This window comes from Notolepis coatsorum (genome assembly GCF_963971535.1).
Source record: "Notolepis coatsorum genome assembly, chromosome: 2".
Lineage (NCBI taxonomy): Eukaryota > Metazoa > Chordata > Actinopteri > Aulopiformes > Paralepididae > Notolepis > Notolepis coatsorum.
Genome location: NC_140166.1, coordinates 130,349,054 through 130,367,923, shown reverse-complemented (window position 1 = coordinate 130,367,923; position 18,870 = coordinate 130,349,054). Strand labels below are relative to the sequence as shown.

Genomic DNA, 18,870 nt, shown 5'->3' with positions numbered 1-18,870 from the left:
CTCTGGCAGGAGCACTCATTCAAGGGTACTATGACTATGCTTGCACCTCATGGTACCAAAGCACCTCAAAGGCGCTAAAAACAAGATTACAATACAAACATCACAAAACAAACTGGTCAGACTTCTACTTGACCTTACCCCTAGAACCCACCTCACCCCTGCCCACTTTGACAACCTAGGATGGCTTAGAGTAGACGACAGAGTACAGCAACTTGCAATGGGCCTGGTCTACAAGATACACTATACGACTAAGGTACCCATGTACATGTCAAAATACTTCCCAAAGGTCAGTGAATACCACGACCACAACACCAGAGGAAGCTCAACAAATCATGTTAAACCCAGATTCGGCTCAAACAAGGGACTAAACACGTTTCGCAATTATGCCACATCAATGTGGAACGCCCTACCCAAAGCGTAAAGGAATGTGAATCCATATACCCACATTCAAAACCGCTCTAAAAGAGCACCTACGGGAGGCTGCAATTAGAAACTGGCCACCGTAAATGTCCAAACCCCCCCACCCCCTCCTAATAGACAGTCTCCTCCCCACCGTATGTATATATTCTCTCCCCACCGTATCTATATTTCTCTCCCACCCACCCACCCCCTCCGAATGTACAGTCTCCTCCCCACCGTATATTCTCTCCCCACCGTATGTATATTTCTCTCCCCACCCACCCACCCCCTCCTAATGTACATTCTCCTCCCCATCATATGTATATACTCTCTGTCAGGATCTATGGGTAACAGTACTGTATATTTGCATATCATATATGTCACAAATGTAACAGTACTATATACCTGTATGTCATGTATGTCCCTATGCCATAAATGTCATGATGTAAAGGAATGTGAATCACTACCCACTTTCAAAAACACTCTCAAAAAACACCTACGAGAGACTGCAATTCGAAACTGGCCCCTACAAATGTCCTAACCCAGTTGTACAGTAAATGACCAAGTATGGCTTTGTCAGTATTCCAATGTACAGTGTACAGTGCCCCCCCCCCCCTTTTGGCATCCCTCCAAAAGCGCAGACCCCTGACGCTGAAAGATCGCGCTGTGCAGGTGAAAAGATGTGACGGCTGCTACCTCAAGTATCGGAGGGGACTCGTGCTATGTATGGCTTCGTCCACATTGCAGCCGGCTTGTGGGAGGCATGAAACAGCGTTCGAGACAGGGGAGGGTTGAATTGGACGATACGAAATTGGGATGGGAGAAAAATAGAAAATGGGAGAAAAAGTGAATAAAAAAAAAATATGTAGCAGTACTGTCTATCTGTATGTCTTGTGTGTCATATGATGAATTGAAAATGGGGGACCCTGATGTAAACAAGACGAAAGTCTTTCTCTGGTCTGCATCCCCTTAACAATTGTATGTATTGAGCTGTACTGTACTGTACCCATTCTGCAATCTGTTAATAAACTTTTCAATCAATCAATCAATCAATCAATCAATGTCATGTATGTTGTGTATGTCATAAATGTCACTATGAATTGAAAATGGGGGACCCTGATGTAAACAAGACAAACGTCTTTCTCTGGTCTGCATCCCCTTAACAATTGTGTGTATTGAGCCGTACTGTATTGTACCCATTCTGCAATCTGTTAAATAAAGTTTTCATTCATTCATTCATTCATTCATTCATTCATTCATTCATTCATTCATTCATTCATCATAATTAATTTGTTGAATACAATAGGATTTTTATAACATTGACACAAATTAAGGAATATTTACACTAAGTTCTCTTTTACCTCTTATTTAATTAATTAATTTAATTGTAGGTACTGTTTATATTGTACATATTGTGTTGTATATTGTGTCCTATGTTACTTTTGTGTTTATTGTCTCTTTCTATATACACCATGGGAAGGGGGGCACGTAATTAAATTTTTCTGTATGTCTTGCACAAATTGGAAAATGACAAAGTTGACTTTGATTTTTAACATATGTCTATAGTGTCAGACACTAATTGTAATGTTAAAAACGGATACTGCTGTAATATAAAGTGAAATACTACCATGCCTGATGCCTCAATGTATCAACTTTAAACATACACTAAATGTTAATGTTAGACATGTTAATTTCCATTATTTCCACCATGTGCAACATTTCCTAAGAACAGCAATGTCCATTCTATCAACTCCAAATCTGTGCTATGAGCTCAATTCTCCCGGTGCATGCAGAAGTAGAATTGCTGTCTTGTTTTGGATGAATGAGTAGAAATGAAAAACGGAAATCTTGTTTTATTAAAGTAGTTTTGACATGTGATATAGATAAAGATATTGTTTCATAGTGTATTGATTAACTTTACATTTGAGCTTCATTACTTTACAAAAGTTATACTGGCACATGGGTCTAATACAGCAATGGATTATGGGTAAATGCAACGTTAAAGCAGTGCCAATGTAAGACTGACTTTACATTAAACGGATGACAATAATATAGTATAAAGTAGGGTATTATTTGGACTAAAGAATGGTGTTGTCTCACCCCTACTCGCATGTTGAGTAACCTCGTTCCCAGCTTTAATGTACAGTTTCTACGCCAAATGTATATACACTCCTTTTCTGGACACTTTTGTATCACAAACAGTACTGTATTTGCAAATCTGATATGTCATAAATGTATAGATGTAGCAGTACTGTCTATCTGTATGTCGTGTGTGTCATATATGTTATGATGAATTGAAAATGGGGGACCCTGATGTAAACAAGACGAAAGTCTTTCTCTGGTCTGCATCCCCTTAACAATTGTATGTATTGAGCTGTACTGTACTGTACCCATTCTGCAATCTGTTAATAAACTTTTCAATCAATCAATCAAAGGGAGAGCACCATACATTATTATACACTGAGAAACCACGGCCGAGAGTGAGCTCTCCGGGAACAACCCCACTTGACTGTCTTCCAGTCTATTTTTTTTGCCAACGTTCTAATCTACACTGCTACCACCGGTCGTCACGGATATATAAAATATTTTAACGGAGGATGGCAGGAGAGAAGAAATACGGGAGGGTTGACCGGTATGTTACAGTGCGACTTGCACATCATGAATAAATTATTTTTATTTTCTATAGTTCTTTTTTATTTTATTTTTATTTTTTAGGTAATATATATATGACAAAAGAATGAATGAATGAAAACTTTATTTAACAGAATGGGTACAATACAGTACGGCTCAATACACACAATTGTTAAGGGGTTGCAGACCTGAGAAAGACGTTTGTCTTGTTTCCATCAGGGTCCCCCATTTTCAATTCATATAGACATTTATGACATACACAACATACATGACATTTATGGCATAGGGACATATAGGTATTTAGTACCGATACATTTGTGACATAAACGGTATTCAAATATACAGTAGTAGTAGTAGAAGTAGTAGAAAACAAGAGTAATCTATGATATAATGTCAAATGATCTCTGATGTAAGGCAGATTGGTCACTGCCCCGTCCAGTCAAGTGACACAACAGCACTCTCAACTGTTTAAACGAACGCACTTAAGACCTTGAGTTAGCTAAAACAAACCATCAAATACACACAGCACACATCCACACGTACACACTCACTTTAATAAACAACTCACTGTAGTCGCTTTGGATAAAAGCGTCAGCTAAATGACTAAATGTAAATGTAGCACCCACATTACCCACTTTAGACACTTTAACACACTTTATATTTATTGGTATATTTTTTTGTTGAGATTTGCACACAACTCAAAACTGATACCTCATTGCACCTTACCACCACAAGGTGGCACCACAAGCTAAGTTGTACCTCATCACATTCCTGCATTGTACTGTACTGTACTGTGGAACTCAGTTACCTTTTCTCTTTTGTTTACACTTGTTTACGTACTTGACTTTCTATTTTATACTTATCTTTTTATCTAGCACACTCTCAGGAGCAAAACAGAAAGAAGCATTTCATATAAAAGTATTCTGTATTTCTATATGACAACTAATAAAGAAACTTGAAACTTGAAAAGCTGCAAATTCAAAGTCCCGCCCAGTACAATCTGTGATGTGTGCGACTCAACTCTCAATTCTCCACTTGCACAATCTCAAAGTAGCCATTTCCGGCTGACTTCCGGTTGCCAATGGCACTTCCTGTCCCATCCAAATACATTGGTTTTAGCTACTTTTCTCCCCTTATTTAAACAACTTTGTCGTCACAGAGAGGCAATGAAACGTTTGTATTATTATAGTATAGAATGTATTTAATAAGCAAATGTTTGTCAGCAGGGTTTTTGGGCTGTATTTCATGTAAAAACGTTTACTGTTAGTTTCCTTGCTCAGCCAGCATTAGCTAACAGAAGCTAGTGGTTAAACAGGCCGGATTAGCTTTGAGCTAACTATCTTTCCCGACCCATGTATTCATTCCATTCTAAACATAACGTTAGTTTAAAAAACATGACCCGTCTATATAACGTTGAGGAACAAATTATATAGACGGGTAATGTTTTGAACAACTAACGTTACGTTTAGAATGGAATGCATCGGCAAAGATCCGTTAGCTCAAAGCTATTCCGGCCAGTTTATCAACTTCCTGTCATTTAGAAATATGATTTTATAGTGAAAATCATTACCAAAACGTCCGGAAAAACCTAACGGGAGCATTATATACGGTCATACAAATGTACAAATGCTATAAGGTGGCAAGAAATGCACTATAAACAATACTTTGCGGCGTCGTTTCTTGCGCTAGCCTCTTGTTAGCCAGCATTAGCCTTAATAGCTTTGAGCTAAGGATCTTTGCCGATGCATAAAGTATTGTTTATAGTGCATTTCTTGCCACCTTATAGCATTTGTACATTTGTATGACCGTCTATAATGCTCCCGTTAGGTTTTTCCGGACGTTTTGGTAATGATTTTCACTATAAAATCATATTTCTAAATGACAGGAAGTTGATAAACTGGCCGGAATAGCTTTGAGCTAACTATCTTTCCCGACCCATGTATTCATTCCATTCTAAACATAACGTTAGTTTATAAAACATGACCTGTCTATATAACGTTGAGGAACAAATTATATAGACAGGTAATGTTTTGAACAACTAACGTTACGTTTAGAATGGAATGAATACATGGGTCGGGAAAGATAGTTAGCTCAAAGCTATTCCGGCCAGTTTATCAACTTCCTGTCATTTAGAAATATGATTTTATAGTGAAAATCATTACCAAAACGTCCGGAAAAACCTAACGGGAACATTATAGACGGTCATACAAATGTACAAATGCTATAAGGTGGCAAGAAATGCACTATAAACAATACTTTATGCATCGGCAAAGATCCTTAGCTCAAAGCTATTAAGGCTAATGCTGGCTAACAAGAGGCTAGCGCAAGAAACGACGCCGCAAAGTATTGTTTATAGTGCATTTCTTGCCACCTTATAGCATTTGTACATTTGTATGACCGTCTATAATGCTCCCGTTAGGTTTTTCCGGACGTTTTGGTAATGATTTTCACTATAAAATCATATTTCTAAATGACAGGAAGTTGATAAACTGGCCGGAATAGCTTTGAGCTAACGGATCTTTGCCGATGCATTCCATTCTAAACGTAACGTTAGTTGTTCAAAACATTACCCGTCTATATAATTTGTTCCTCAACGTTATATAGACGGGTCATGTTTTGTAAACTAACGTTATGTTTAGAATGGAATGAATACATGGGTCGGGAAAGATAGTTAGCTCAAAGCTAATCCGGCCTGTTTAACCACTAGCTTCTGTTGGCTAATGCTGGCTGAGCAAGGAAACTAACAGTAAACGTTTTTACATGAAATACAGCCCAAAAACCCTGCTGACAAACGTTTGCTTATTAAATACATTCTATACTATAATAATACAAACGTTTCATTGCCTCTCTGTGACGACAAAGTTGTTTAAATAAGGGGAGAAAAGTAGCTAAAACCAATGTATTTGGATGGGACAGGAAGTGCCATTGGCAACCGGAAGTCAGCCGGAAGTGGCTACTTTCAGATTGTGCAAGTGGAGCCACACACAAAAAAAATAGTACTTTTTTATTTTTATTTTATTATTTATTTTATTAATTATTTATTATTATCATTTTATTTTATTACTTAAAAAGAGTACTTTATCATTTAAAAAATAGTGCTTTTTTAATTTGATTATTCTTTTTATTAATTATTATTATTATTATTATTATTATTATTATTATTATTATTATTATTATTATTATTATTATTATTATTATTATTATTATTATTATTATTATTATTATTATTATTATTATTATTATTATTATTATTATTATTATTATTATTATTATTATTATTATTATTATATAACGTTTTTATTTCCTTAACAGCTATATAATAGTAAAATGTTACTTATGTTCGCTACCTGTCATTTAACTGTTAACAGTTACGACATAACAAATCCAGCCTTGCGATTCACGGAGAATCATACGCACGTTTTTACACGTAGCAGACCCTCAAAGCTACCGGGTGATTACTCTCTTCACGTAGCTGGATGTGCTCTCTGTGTGTGTGGGAGGAGGGTTCTGTTCTGCTCAGAGGAGGAATACAGCCGAGAACCGTGTCAACAAGTCACATATTATGGGATATTTCACGTGTATTATATGGTGATTTGTTGACAACATCCTCTCTATTTCAAGTAGACTTGGTGAGTTTCTTACGCAAGTCGCAAATGACCACCGCCCGAGTCTACCATTTGAGTCATTTGTTGTTTGTGTTTAGCTAGCTAGCTAGTAACGCTAGCTATAATGCGTTAACGAAGGCCTGACTACACAGGCAGCTAACGTCTCAAGCAGAGCCACTATCAGTGTACTTACTAGTTATGTGCTTAAACGTCCGTTGTCCGGTTGAACACATGCATGGTAGATATACCTTGAGTTAGCTAGCCATTCAGGGGTAACTTAGGTCGCATTGTCTGTGTTGTCGCTGGCTAACACGAGCTAATACTGGTCTGCATCCCCTTAACAGTTGTGTGTATTGAGCCGTACTGTGTTGAACTTGTACCCATTCTGCAATCTGTTTTCAATCAATCAAAACACCCAAGGTAGTTCACATTGGTCTTGAAACCAATATTTCAAAGTACCATATAAATGTCTTGATTAATTGAAAATGGAGGACCCTTATGTAAACAAGACGAAAGTCTTTTTCTGGTCTTCATCCTCTTAGCAGTTTGTATTGAGCTGTACTGTTACTGTATTGTACCCATTCTGCAATCTGTTAATAAAGTTTTCAATCAATCAATGCATCCCCTTAACAATTGTGTGTATATTGAGCCGTACTGTATTGTACCAATTCTGCAATATGTTAAATACAGTTTTCATTCATATTGCAGCCTATTCCCAGAAGACAGAGTAATGTCACCTGAGCTCTGACCCCTGGACCCCCTCCGCCCCCGGACCCTGCTGTATGATTTGTGGCGAGGTCATGTCTGCTGTCAATATCACCAGAGGCATTCTGCACAGGCAGATCAGGGTGAGTCCTGGTGGTAACACTTCAACCTTGTAAACTGCACACAACTGCATGGGCTTTGAATCCTGGCTCTTGCTATGCTGTTGCATCTCCCTCATTCACTTTCTGTCTCCCTGATAAGTACATGGTTTGGATTATGGTTGATTGCTAACTGCCATCCAAAGAGAAATACATTTATTATTGTAGGCCTATATGCTTCCATGAAATGTATCCATCAAAATTAATCCATTATAAGAGATGGAATTTTGTGCATGTGACTTTGAGAGAAGGTGATTCTGCTGGTTTTCAGGCATTAATCAGGATTATGACTCGCTGCTAAAGCAACAGGCAACCACTGTCTCCGAGCCATTTATGTTAAAAACATGATCAGGTAGGGCGGCTACGTGGCGTAGTGGGCAAGGCGCTCGCCACAAATGCAGAGACGCTGGGCTCGCCTGCTCGAGCCCAGCGCTCCACATTGCTTTCAGTTTAGCTGGTCGTTCATACTAATACACATTGGCCGTATTAGGGGGTGGGAAACTGATGGGTGGGGATCGGGCGTTGTGGACATCGACTCCTACAGGTCGGTTGGTGCGCCTGCGCAGTGGAATCAGGAAGTGTCGGGGGCAGTGTGAGCCTCCCACGCGTTACTCCTCGCCACTGAGAGATCGAGCTGCGCAGGTGAAAAGATGCGACTGCTGTTACCTCAAGTACCGGAGGGGACTTGTGCTATGTATGACTTAGTCCACATTGCAGCCGGCTTGTGGGAGGCAAGAAACAGCGTTCGTGACAGGGGAGGGTTGAATTGGATGATATGAAATTGGGATGGGAGAAAAATATAGAAAATGGGAGAAAAAGTGGATTAAAAAAAAAATGTATCCATCAAAATTAATCCATTATAAGAGATGGAATTTTGTGCATGTGACTTTGAGAGAAGGTGATTCTGCTGGTTTTCAGGCATTAATCATGATTATGACTCGCTAAAGCAACAGGCAACCACTGTCTTCGAGCCATTTATGTTAAAAACATGATCAGGCACAGCGATGCAATAGGAGGTGTTTTTTTTATGTGGAGATGATGGAGGCTTTGATTGTTGTCATCAGGACAAGAAATCGTTGGCTTTCCAGAGGTCCTATCATGTGACTGACCCATTCATCAAGAGACTGGGACTGGAAGCTGAGCTTCAGGTAATTGGCAATTTTGCGTGTGTGTTTGAAAAAGAGAGGGAGAGAGAGAGAGAGACAAATAATGAGTGTGAGCGAGTGTTACTGTCTGTATCTGTGGCGAACATTTCTGACAATTGATATCACTTGTGTTAACAGGGTCATACCGGGTGTGTGAATTGCCTCGAGTGGAATGAGAGCGGAGAGTAAGTCTAGCTGAAACCAAGTTCCACTTTCATTGCCGAAGCTCTAGAATAAGGCCCATGTGCACAGGGCCTCTCGTTGTCTGGATATCTGGTTAAAGGTGGGGTAGGCAATTTCAGAGAAATGAGCTAAAGTGACCTTACATGTCCAGTTGAAATAGAACATAGCTCTGCATCACTTTCTCAACTCTCGGCAACTAAATGTTTCCACAGACTGCCAGAGGCACCAGCAGCTTTAATCAGAATTTCATGCTGAATCTTGGCAACCAATCGGATTGTTTTGGCCTACCAAGTAGTGTTCCCAGCCTTGCATCGTTGAAAAGTGCACATAGTGTGCAAAACCAGCTGCCGATCAGCTTTAAAATGTAAAACAAGTGCAAATTTGCAATTGCTGCGAACATGTAAGTGCATGCATCTGCACACACACACACAGGGGCATATGTTGTCCTTGCTCCATGATCAAGCTTTACATAAAGTTTGACCATGTTACCTGAATCCACTTGGACGTTATGCACCTTTTTGTTATAGGCCACTCCTCTTTTTTGTTATAGGCCACTCTCACTCCTCTTTTTTGTTATAAGCCACTCCCACTCCTTTTTGGTTATAGGCCACTCCCACTTCGGCATGACCAACCTTTCCACAAAACCTTGTGCAAATCTGTGAATACATTTGGAAGTTATGCGACTTTTTTTTACGATAGGCTTCTTCCATTGCCACTCCCATTGCCATCCCATTTAGCCAATTTGGCATGAACACACACACACACACGCACACACTGGACCTCCATGTTAAATTTCAGCCTCCTAGCCTAGCCGGGTGAAAACTGTGACCGCTAGAAGGTGGGGAATTTTGTCAACCGACCTATAGATCTATAAAGCTGCTGGTGCCTCTGGCGGTCTGTGGAAAACCTTAATATTATACCAAACCTTAGTATGATATTTAGGCTACGTTGACACTGCAGGCCTTAGTGTCAACGGATTACTGCAATGCGTTGTATATCGGCATTGACCAGTTGCTGCTTCGTCGCCTGCAACTGGTACAAAATGCGGCTGCCCGCCTGCTTTCCGGTACCAGGAAACGTGACCACATTACACCAGTTCTGGCTTCTCTCCACTGGCTCCCCGTCCGTTTCCGTATTGATTTTAAACTTTTACTGACTGTTTTTAAAGCACTACACAGGCTGGCTCCACTGTATCTAGCTGAGCTCCTACATCACCTCACCCCATCCAGAGCCTTAAGGTCTGCTGACCAGCTGCTGCTGGAGGTGCCTAGGACCAGGCTAAAAACCAGGGGAGATAGAGCCTTTGCTGCTGCTGCCCCCAGACTCTGGAACAGCCTCCCCCACATAAGATCTGCCCAGAGCCTAGAGGTTTTTAAATCCTTGCTCAAAACACATCTCTTCTCCCTGGCCTTTGACCAGAGCTAGCCCAGCATCTATACATGACGTCAGCTGTCACTCTGCATTTTTTATCAAACTTTCTTGTCTCTTTTATTGCACTTTGCCCTTGCTTTCCTATATGTACTGTACTCTACCTCTTTTCTAGTGTATTTTTATTGCATTGTATGTGTTTTTTATCATGTTGTGAAGCACTTTGGTTTGGCTGTTAGTCATTTGTAAACGTGCTATACAAATAAAACTGACTTGACTTGACTTGACTTAGTGCTCAATTCTGATTTATTGCTATTGTATAATGAATCAAGTGGATACAATAAGTGGACCAATACATGTCACACTAGAGAGTCTTCACATCATTCTCTCTCTTCCTGTTCAGTCTGCTGGCCTCGGGGTCAGACGACCAACATGCCATCATCTGGGACCCCTTCAAACACAAGAAGCTGACCACCATGCACACGGGCCACGCGGCCAACATCTTCTCCGTGAAGGTACGACGGTATTACCTGCTTAGCCCGGTCGTCGGGAGATGAAATAATATTAAATATATGAAATGTTTTTGTATTGAAGTCGTCGTTGTTTTGCGGGGCTACTGGGAGCTTGGTGCCTCTGGCGAGAGTTTGTATGGAACGCGCAAAAATGCTAATTAGCGTGCACGTGTTTATTTTTTGCTAGTATGGTCGTGAAATTGGTATTACATTTTGCTCTAAGTGGTATTATAGATTTTGATGACGGAAATCTATTACAATCCTTTTTTTAAATGGATTTGAATGACGGAAATCTATTAAAACCCTTTGCCTGTCTATAATTATGCCAATATCATGCTCATGTTATGCCTATGTCTATTTTGTGTCTATTTTGGGCTGCGATTCTTGTACGAAAGGTGCTAAACTAAATAAAAATTTTATTATTATTGAAAAGGTCTTAAATGAAACTTGTTGAAACCTGCGATAAACTATTCGGTTTCCGCCGCTTGTTCACCTCACCCCCCCCCCCCCCCCCCCCCCCCCCCGTCGCTCTCGTCCGCCCGTACAGTTTCTCCCCCACTCGGGAGACAGGATCCTGGTGACGGGCGCGGCGGACACGAAGGTCCACGTCCATGACGTGACGGCCAAGGAGACCATCCACATGTTCTCGGACCACGCCAACCGAGTGAAGCGGATCGCCACCGCCCCCATGTGGCCCAGCACCTTCTGGAGCGCCGCGGAGGACGGCACCATCAGGTCCGTGGGAGCGTTTAGAAGATTCTGTTTATCGTCGATGTATTAATCCCCTCGTGGATATTCAAGTGTCATGCATGGGGGGGGGGGGGGGGGGGGGGATAGAAGAAGAAGTCTTTATTCCTCTCATGCAGATTTTTTTTTAACACATGCGATGGGCGACCCACAGGAACACACACACTGCACTGAGTCGCTGATGAAATGTTCTCTGCACCTCCCATCCCGACGTCCTTCCCCCTCAAGGGCAGCCGGGAGCAGACGTCAGGGCTGCAGTGTGCGCCGCGCCCCGGGGACCAATCCAAGTGCTCCTGTCTGTCTTCGTCAGGGACGCGGCAGCGTTAGCGATCTGTTGTGCATGTTTTTCCATTGGGTTTATCTTATCGGGAGGGGGAAACCCTTGCGAGCACTGGGGAGAACATGCAAACAGAAAGGCCCGGGAGATACCCCCCACCTGGGTAACTGGCAACCTGGTCCCCAATCTGGAATTGAACCCAGGAGCTTCTAGCTGTGAGGCGACAGTGTTAACCACTACACCACCGTAGTAATAATAATAGAACAAAGTGCAAAGTAGTAATGATAACAGTAGCAGTAGTGAGTGTCGGGATGAAATCGGTAGTAATAGTGATGATGATGACACATGGTCCAAACCGTAGTAACACACACTGCACCAGAGTCCGTGCAGTGTTTATTATTAAGAGTCAGATAGTCCTTACAGTGTTTATTATTAACACATCCACCGCCATCCACGCTGTAAAGCGTTATTGCCCGCCATGCTTTGACCGCCAGATCTCGCTGTCCAGCGTTATTGAGATCAATATTTCATTTTTTTGCCATGGCATTCATAATTCATATATACACCTCCGACGCTGCAGCTGGACCCTACGGCTCAATACAACGACGGCTCAATACCGCCGCCTGGTGCATGGTCGGGCGAGTTACACTCGGAACAACAGGAAGTGGGGGCTGTGCGTCGATAAAATTCATCCGGCCATCAGACATTGTTGCAAGGCTCCCGACAGACACTATAGTACATATGGATCGCTTTATAAACTTAATAATCGATATGATTGTGGCGTTTATTGCGACATACAAACCGGAAATGGACCTAGGCGATCGACATCCTATACTTGGGATATTTCACGCCAGTCTCTTTGACACACTGTAAGAGGACACTGATGTTATTTTCAGCCCAATTGTTTATTCATTTCACTGCAAACCATCTGATCAATATATCACCCATACTACATAAAGCATTTACTGACGATCACGGAATTATAAACGACCCCCCCCCCCCCCCTTTCCTCCGCGCATGATGACGCATAACGTATATACGATCATATACAGTTGAATTTTTTAATATAGCGTGTCTAGGGAATAAACGGCAATCGATAATCTATATATGCGTTTAGGGCTATAACTCACGTTCTAGGAATTACTGCAGAAAACGATAAAAACATACTTATATTCTAGAAGGTATTTTTGTATGAATGAAAAAGTATAACGTTCCTACATCCTGAACGATAGATAATCGATGTTGAATGGGCCATAGTAATGTCAATTTAGCAATACAATTTAAAAAGTTATAGCCCTGGCGGTCAGGTGGCGTAGCGGAGATTGCGCTCGTCACCAACGCAGGAGATGCTGGGTTCGAGCCCAGCTCTCGACATTGCTACCAGCTTGGCTGGTCGTTCATACTAATACAATTGGCAGTATTAGGTGGTGGGGAAGCTGGCGGGTGGGAATCTGGCGTTGTGGACAGCGACGCCTACAGGTCAGGTCTCGGCGCTTGCTCAGCGAGGGCAGGACTTGGTGGAGATAGCGTGCCCTCCCACGCGTTACACTTCACCAATGAGAGTCCTCGCTGCCAAGTGAAAAGACGTCACTGGCAGTCGCCGCACGCATCGGAGGAAGCGTGCGGTCGGCTTCGGGACTCCCTTGTACCGACTCGTAGGAGAACATGCATACAGCAGCCAGGTAGGGGAGGGGGGGAAATTGGCACGGCGACTAAATTGGACGGGGAGAAGAACAGAAAATCGGAGAAAGGGAAATAAAAAATTAAAATAAAAAGTTATAGCCCTGCAAAGAAGGTGAACATCTCCATAGGCTTACAGTGGTGGCAGACTGGCTATATTGATGGATATAACCAATGGCAGGGAATGTGTTAAGAGTCCGATAGTTCTAACGGTGTTTATTATTAAGAGTCAATCGAGTTCTCTGCTTAATCAACTGACCCACTCATGACAGCTGACGCAAACCTATGTGCCATTACATTTTTACTGTCCTCATACTGTCTCTGTCCTCATACTGTCTCTGTCCTCATACTGTCTCTGTCCTCATACTGTCTCTGTCCTCATACTGTCTCTGTCCTCATACTGTCTCTGTCCTCATACTGTCTCTGTCCTCATACTGTCTGTCCTCATACTGTCTCTGTCCTCATACTGTCTCTGTCCTCATACTGTCTCTGTCCTCATACTGTCTGTCCTCATACTGTCTGTCCTCATACTGTCTCTGTCCTCATACTGTCTCTGTCCTCATACTGTCTCTGTCCTCATACTGTCTCTGCCACCGTGTGATCTCCCCTCCACAGGCAGTATGACCTGAGGGAGAGCAGTAAGCGCTCCCAGGTGCTCATCGACCTGACGGAGTTCTGTGGTCAGCTGGTGGAGGCCAAGTGTCTGGCTGTCAACCCCAGGGACAACAACTACCTGGCGGTAGGGGCCAACGGGCCCTTCGTACGCCTCTACGACATCCGCATGATCCACAACCACAGGTAACTGTTCCCAGGAGGTGTGCTGTGTTTTCCATCTCGTAGAGCTGAGTTCATCCTACTCCTGTTAAAGGCCTCATGAAATCAAAATAGATGTTTGTAATTTCCTGGAAAACGAAAAAGAAGACATTTAGAATGACATTTACAGCACATTGTAACTGAGCTAGCACTCTTTAACTAAATTGAACAACAAATGTTCAATGTTAGCTTGCTAGCTAACGTTACTAATGTTGCTAACATTAGCTTGCTAGCTAATGGGTAGACCGTAATGCACATTCAGCTACTATAAATGCCAATCAATATCCATGACGAGTCCCTCCCTAGCTTCCTGTTTTTACAAGAAAAACCTACAATATGTGGAAACAAATAGCATTCTGCTAGCCGTTTCATGGGGACTCTTAAGAGCCACGGATTACATTAGCTCTATTGACGAGCTTTGTGTGCGTTACTGAGGGTTAAGTCAAAACTTGTTCTAACTAATTATTGCAAGTTTGCATTGTGTTTCCGAAGGGATCAACGGAAAACTCAGAGTCTCCACAAAGGCTGATCCAGCCGAGCCTTCTGGAAAGCTCGACGAACACTCAGTGCTGCCACCACCGGTCGCCAATAAAACACATTGCTATCTCTGTTAACCTGTCGGGTCAAGGTGCTGATCTTATTGGCGATCTGTGGTGGATTTGAAAGGAGACTTCGGAGAGAATCTTCTTTTATACCGCATTTCAGCAGCAGCCTGTGTTTTCATTTTCACCCCACCAGCCTTTGTGGAGACTCCTCAGTGAGCTTTCTGTCGATCCCTTCAGAAACACAATACAAGATACAAGAGTTTTCACAGCATACAGGTATACAGTGAAATGCGGGGGGTCTTGCCCGCAACGATGTGCATAATACAATAGTAATAATATATAATAAGAATCCAACCAATTGAGCAACATTGTGCAATAAACAAGTAAACAAAGTAGGGCATATCGGTATCTGTACATGAGTTATTTACAGAGCATGGTAGGACATGCTAGGTCCTATGGTAGTGCAATACACTGTTAGCTACGGATGAGGCACTGGGTCTTTATGTACACACTGCTATACAATGCTATATTATACAATCTCAAGTTATACTATACTATTCTTAAAGTGACCTTTCCTTCTGTAAAGTGTCCATAAGTGTGAGCGTGTGCAGCATGAGTGTGTGTGTGCTCATGTTAAAGTGGCTGCTAGTGTGTGAGCGTGTACAGCAGGGGTCTCAAACTCGCGGCCCGCGGGCCAATTGCGGCCCGCTGGATGATATTTTGCGGCCCCCTACTTGACATCAAAGTGTAGTGTTAATGCGGCCCGCGCGCAACTTGTTGCCGAGTCGTTGCGCGAGTTGGGCGTTTTATTTATTTTATCACTTGTAGGCTACCATAGCGCAGGCTCATGGCAGCAACGTTAGTGGTTGAAACGTTATTCCGGAGTGATACCAAGTAGAAGGAAATATATCCTGTCATCAGTGCGTATAGCAGGTAACCTCGAAATTCTCTGCTATCTCCTCTGCACTGCTCCAACTGTCTGTGTCTGTCTACTGCTTTGGTCCAATCATATTCAGCGTCCCGTCAGCACCCCCCCCCCCCACCCACAGTCTGCGAATCAGAGCAGAGTAGGGCGGGTCTTCACGAAATGCGTGTTGTCTTTCAACGGGTCGGCGTCAGAGCGAGAGTTGACAGCGCATTTACAGGTAGTCTAATCTGCAGGTACTGTAGCGAGTAGCATAATTTTTACCAGCAGGCAGCTAGTAGAAAAATATGGCATGTTCAAAGATGGCTAGTAAAATAAAAGTCAACTGTGAAAATCGCTGCAATTCAAAGGTGAATGGACTGAAAAATATGCGTTCATCCTCCCTCCAACCAGCACAATGTGCCAAGAAACGGTAGCTCTTGTGAAGAGTGGCAATTTGAAACGCCAATACGAAACAAAACACAGTTATTTTGATGCAACCTTTCAGCACTAAGAACCACAAAAATAAATGGAATGAAATCATCATATAAGTATAAGTCTTTATTTGTCATCAGATTAACAGACACACACACATGCGATGGGCAACCCACAGGAACACACACACACATGCACTGAGTCGCTGACTAAATGTTCTCTGCACCTCCCATCCCGTCGTCCTTTATAGTATTACTTATTACTTTTGACTTCTTACGTTTAGTACTGTATTTTATTCATATTACTTTTTTTATCATGTCTATTTTTTTAATCTTGAATCTTTGATGATGATGAATGATTTTATTTCAGTCTTCTTTTACAAAGCATAGTAGTAGAATATTAAAATTAAAAAAAAAAAATGACCGAAAAGGTGTAGGCTGAAGCCGAGGCTTATAATTGCCTACCCTTTTTACATTACATTATTTACACACAAAAAATAATACAAAAAAGAAACATAATTCAGTAAATCATTTTGCAAAAACAAAAATATCAAGCTGCAAGCAGAATTATTGTTAAAGTTATGTCACAACGATAAAAAGCAACCAAGTGTCACTGCTCACTCAGTGGCATGGGTGTTGGCTAAACACAAGAAGCCATTCTCTGATGCATAAATAATAAAATAATGTATGACTGAAGTGATGGAGACCATGTTTGAAGGCAAACAAAAGCAAATCCTCCTCAGATAGCACAGCAACCAGAATAACTGAAATACTGGCTGTGATAGAAACAAAAAATGCACAGTGCATTTCCATAGCTGTGGATGAGTCCACTGACACCACTGAGAATGCTCAGTTGCTGGTGTTTTTGAGGTTTTATGATGAGGCAAAGGGGTAGTTTGTTGATGTATTAATACATATTTGGAATACTTGAAACCCTTTTTTTGTGGAATATTTGATGCGGCCCAGCCTCACCCAGACTCTACCTCCAGCGGCCCCCAGGTAAATTGAGTTTGAGACCCCTGGTGTACAGTGTGTGTGTTGTGTGTGTGCTCATGTGTGGAGAGTTCAGTGTTCAAGGCTCTGATGGCCTGGGGGAAGAAGCTGAGCCGAAGTCTCTCTGTCCTCGTTACTGGTGTTCGCAGGTGTTTGCCTGACCGCAGCAGCATGAACAGGCTGTTGTTGGGGTGGTGGGGGTTTTTCATTATCCTGCAGGCTCTGGATTTGCACCTCTTGTTGTATAGGACCTGCAGGGTTGGTAGTGCAATACCCGTGGTACGCTCGGCTGAGCGCACCACTCTCTGTAGGGCCTTCTTGTCCTGTGCCGTGCTGTTGCCATACCAGGCAGTGATGTTTCCAGTCAAGATGCTCTCTACAGCTTCGGAGTAGAAGGACTGGAGTATCTTCCCAACTTCCTTAACTGTCTCAGGTGGTAGAGGCGCTGCTTCACCTTTTTTACGACTGAGTCGATCAGCTTGTCCACCAGTCTGGTGGGGACTATGGTGTTGAACGCTGAGCTGTAGTCAATGAACAACAGTCTCGCATAGCCCCCCTTCTGGTGGTCCAGGTGAGAGAGGGTGCTGTGCAGTACTTGGGAGACCGCATCATCAGTGGACCTGTTTGGCCTGTATGCAAATTGCATAGGGTCCATATCACTGGGGAGGGAGGCACAAATGTGATCGATGCCAACTTGCAATCATTAGTTGGGACACGTTTTGACTTAAACCCTCAGAATCCACGGTGGTTCGTTATACAGGTGCATCTCAATAAATTAGAATATCAAGGAAAAGTTTATTTATTTCAGTAATTAAATTTAAAACATAATATTATATATTCATTACACACACAATGAAATATTTCAAGCCTTTGATGATTATGGCTTACAGCTAATGAAAACCCAAAATTCAGTATCTGAGAACATTCGAATATTACATAAGACCAATAAAAGAAAAAAAAAATATATAACAGAAATGTCTACTGAAAAGTATATGCACTCAATACTTGGTCAGGGCTCCTTTTGCATGAATCAATGCGGCGTGGCCTGAAGGCAACAGATATATTTCCTCAATATTCTAATTTATTGAGATGCACCTGTAGAGCTTTGTAGCTCGTCAATAGAGCCAGGACTACATGTACACATCACAGCGTCTCTATAAGTCTTCCAGCACAGATTGAGCTTTTATTTTGGTAACAGGGGGAAATGTATTTTGTTTTTCTCCGCCGTGCAGGAAGACCTTGAGTCAGAGTTCGTCGGCGGCGGTGCACACGTTCTGCGACAGGCGAAAGCCCATCCCGGACGGAGCGGGACAGTATTACGTCGCAGGTGTGTGTCTCGCTGTATCATCTCACTGTATCGTCTCGCTGTATCGTCTCGCTGTATCGTCTCGCTGTATCGTCTCGCTGTATCGTCTCGCTGCATCGTCTTGCTGTATCGTCTCGCTGCATCGTCTTGCTGTATCGTCTCGCTGTATTGTCTCACTGTATCATCTCACTGTATCGTCTTGCTGTATTGTCTCGCTGCATCGTCTTGCTGTATCGTCTCGCTGCATCGTCTCGCTGCATCGTCTTGCTGTATCGTCTCGCTGCATCGTCTCGCTGTATTGTCTCACTGTATCATCTCACTGTATCGTCTTGCTGTATTGTCTCACTGTATCGTCTCGCTGCATCGTCTTGCTGTATCGTCTCGCTGTATCGTCTCGCTGTATTGTCTCACTGTATCGTCTCGCTGCATCGTCTTGCTGTATCGTCTCGCTGTATCGTCTCGCTG

At 42.4% G+C, this 18,870-nt stretch overlaps 1 protein-coding gene across 1 annotated transcript in view; it reads left to right on the top strand.

Annotated features, from left to right (window-relative positions):
- Window positions 1-6,521: 6,521 nt before the first annotated feature.
- Window positions 6,522-18,870, top strand: part of wdtc1 (WD and tetratricopeptide repeats 1) — a 55,757-nt gene continuing 43,408 nt past the window's right edge. The window contains exons 1-8 of the mRNA XM_084307977.1: window positions 6,522-6,659; window positions 7,344-7,483; window positions 8,563-8,646; window positions 8,782-8,828; window positions 10,598-10,709; window positions 11,254-11,441; window positions 14,026-14,208; window positions 18,332-18,426. Of these exons, the coding sequence (XP_084164103.1) occupies window positions 7,418-7,483; window positions 8,563-8,646; window positions 8,782-8,828; window positions 10,598-10,709; window positions 11,254-11,441; window positions 14,026-14,208; window positions 18,332-18,426 (775 nt within the window). The 5' untranslated portion in view covers window positions 6,522-6,659; window positions 7,344-7,417. The remainder of the gene's footprint in view (window positions 6,660-7,343; window positions 7,484-8,562; window positions 8,647-8,781; window positions 8,829-10,597; window positions 10,710-11,253; window positions 11,442-14,025; window positions 14,209-18,331; window positions 18,427-18,870) is intronic.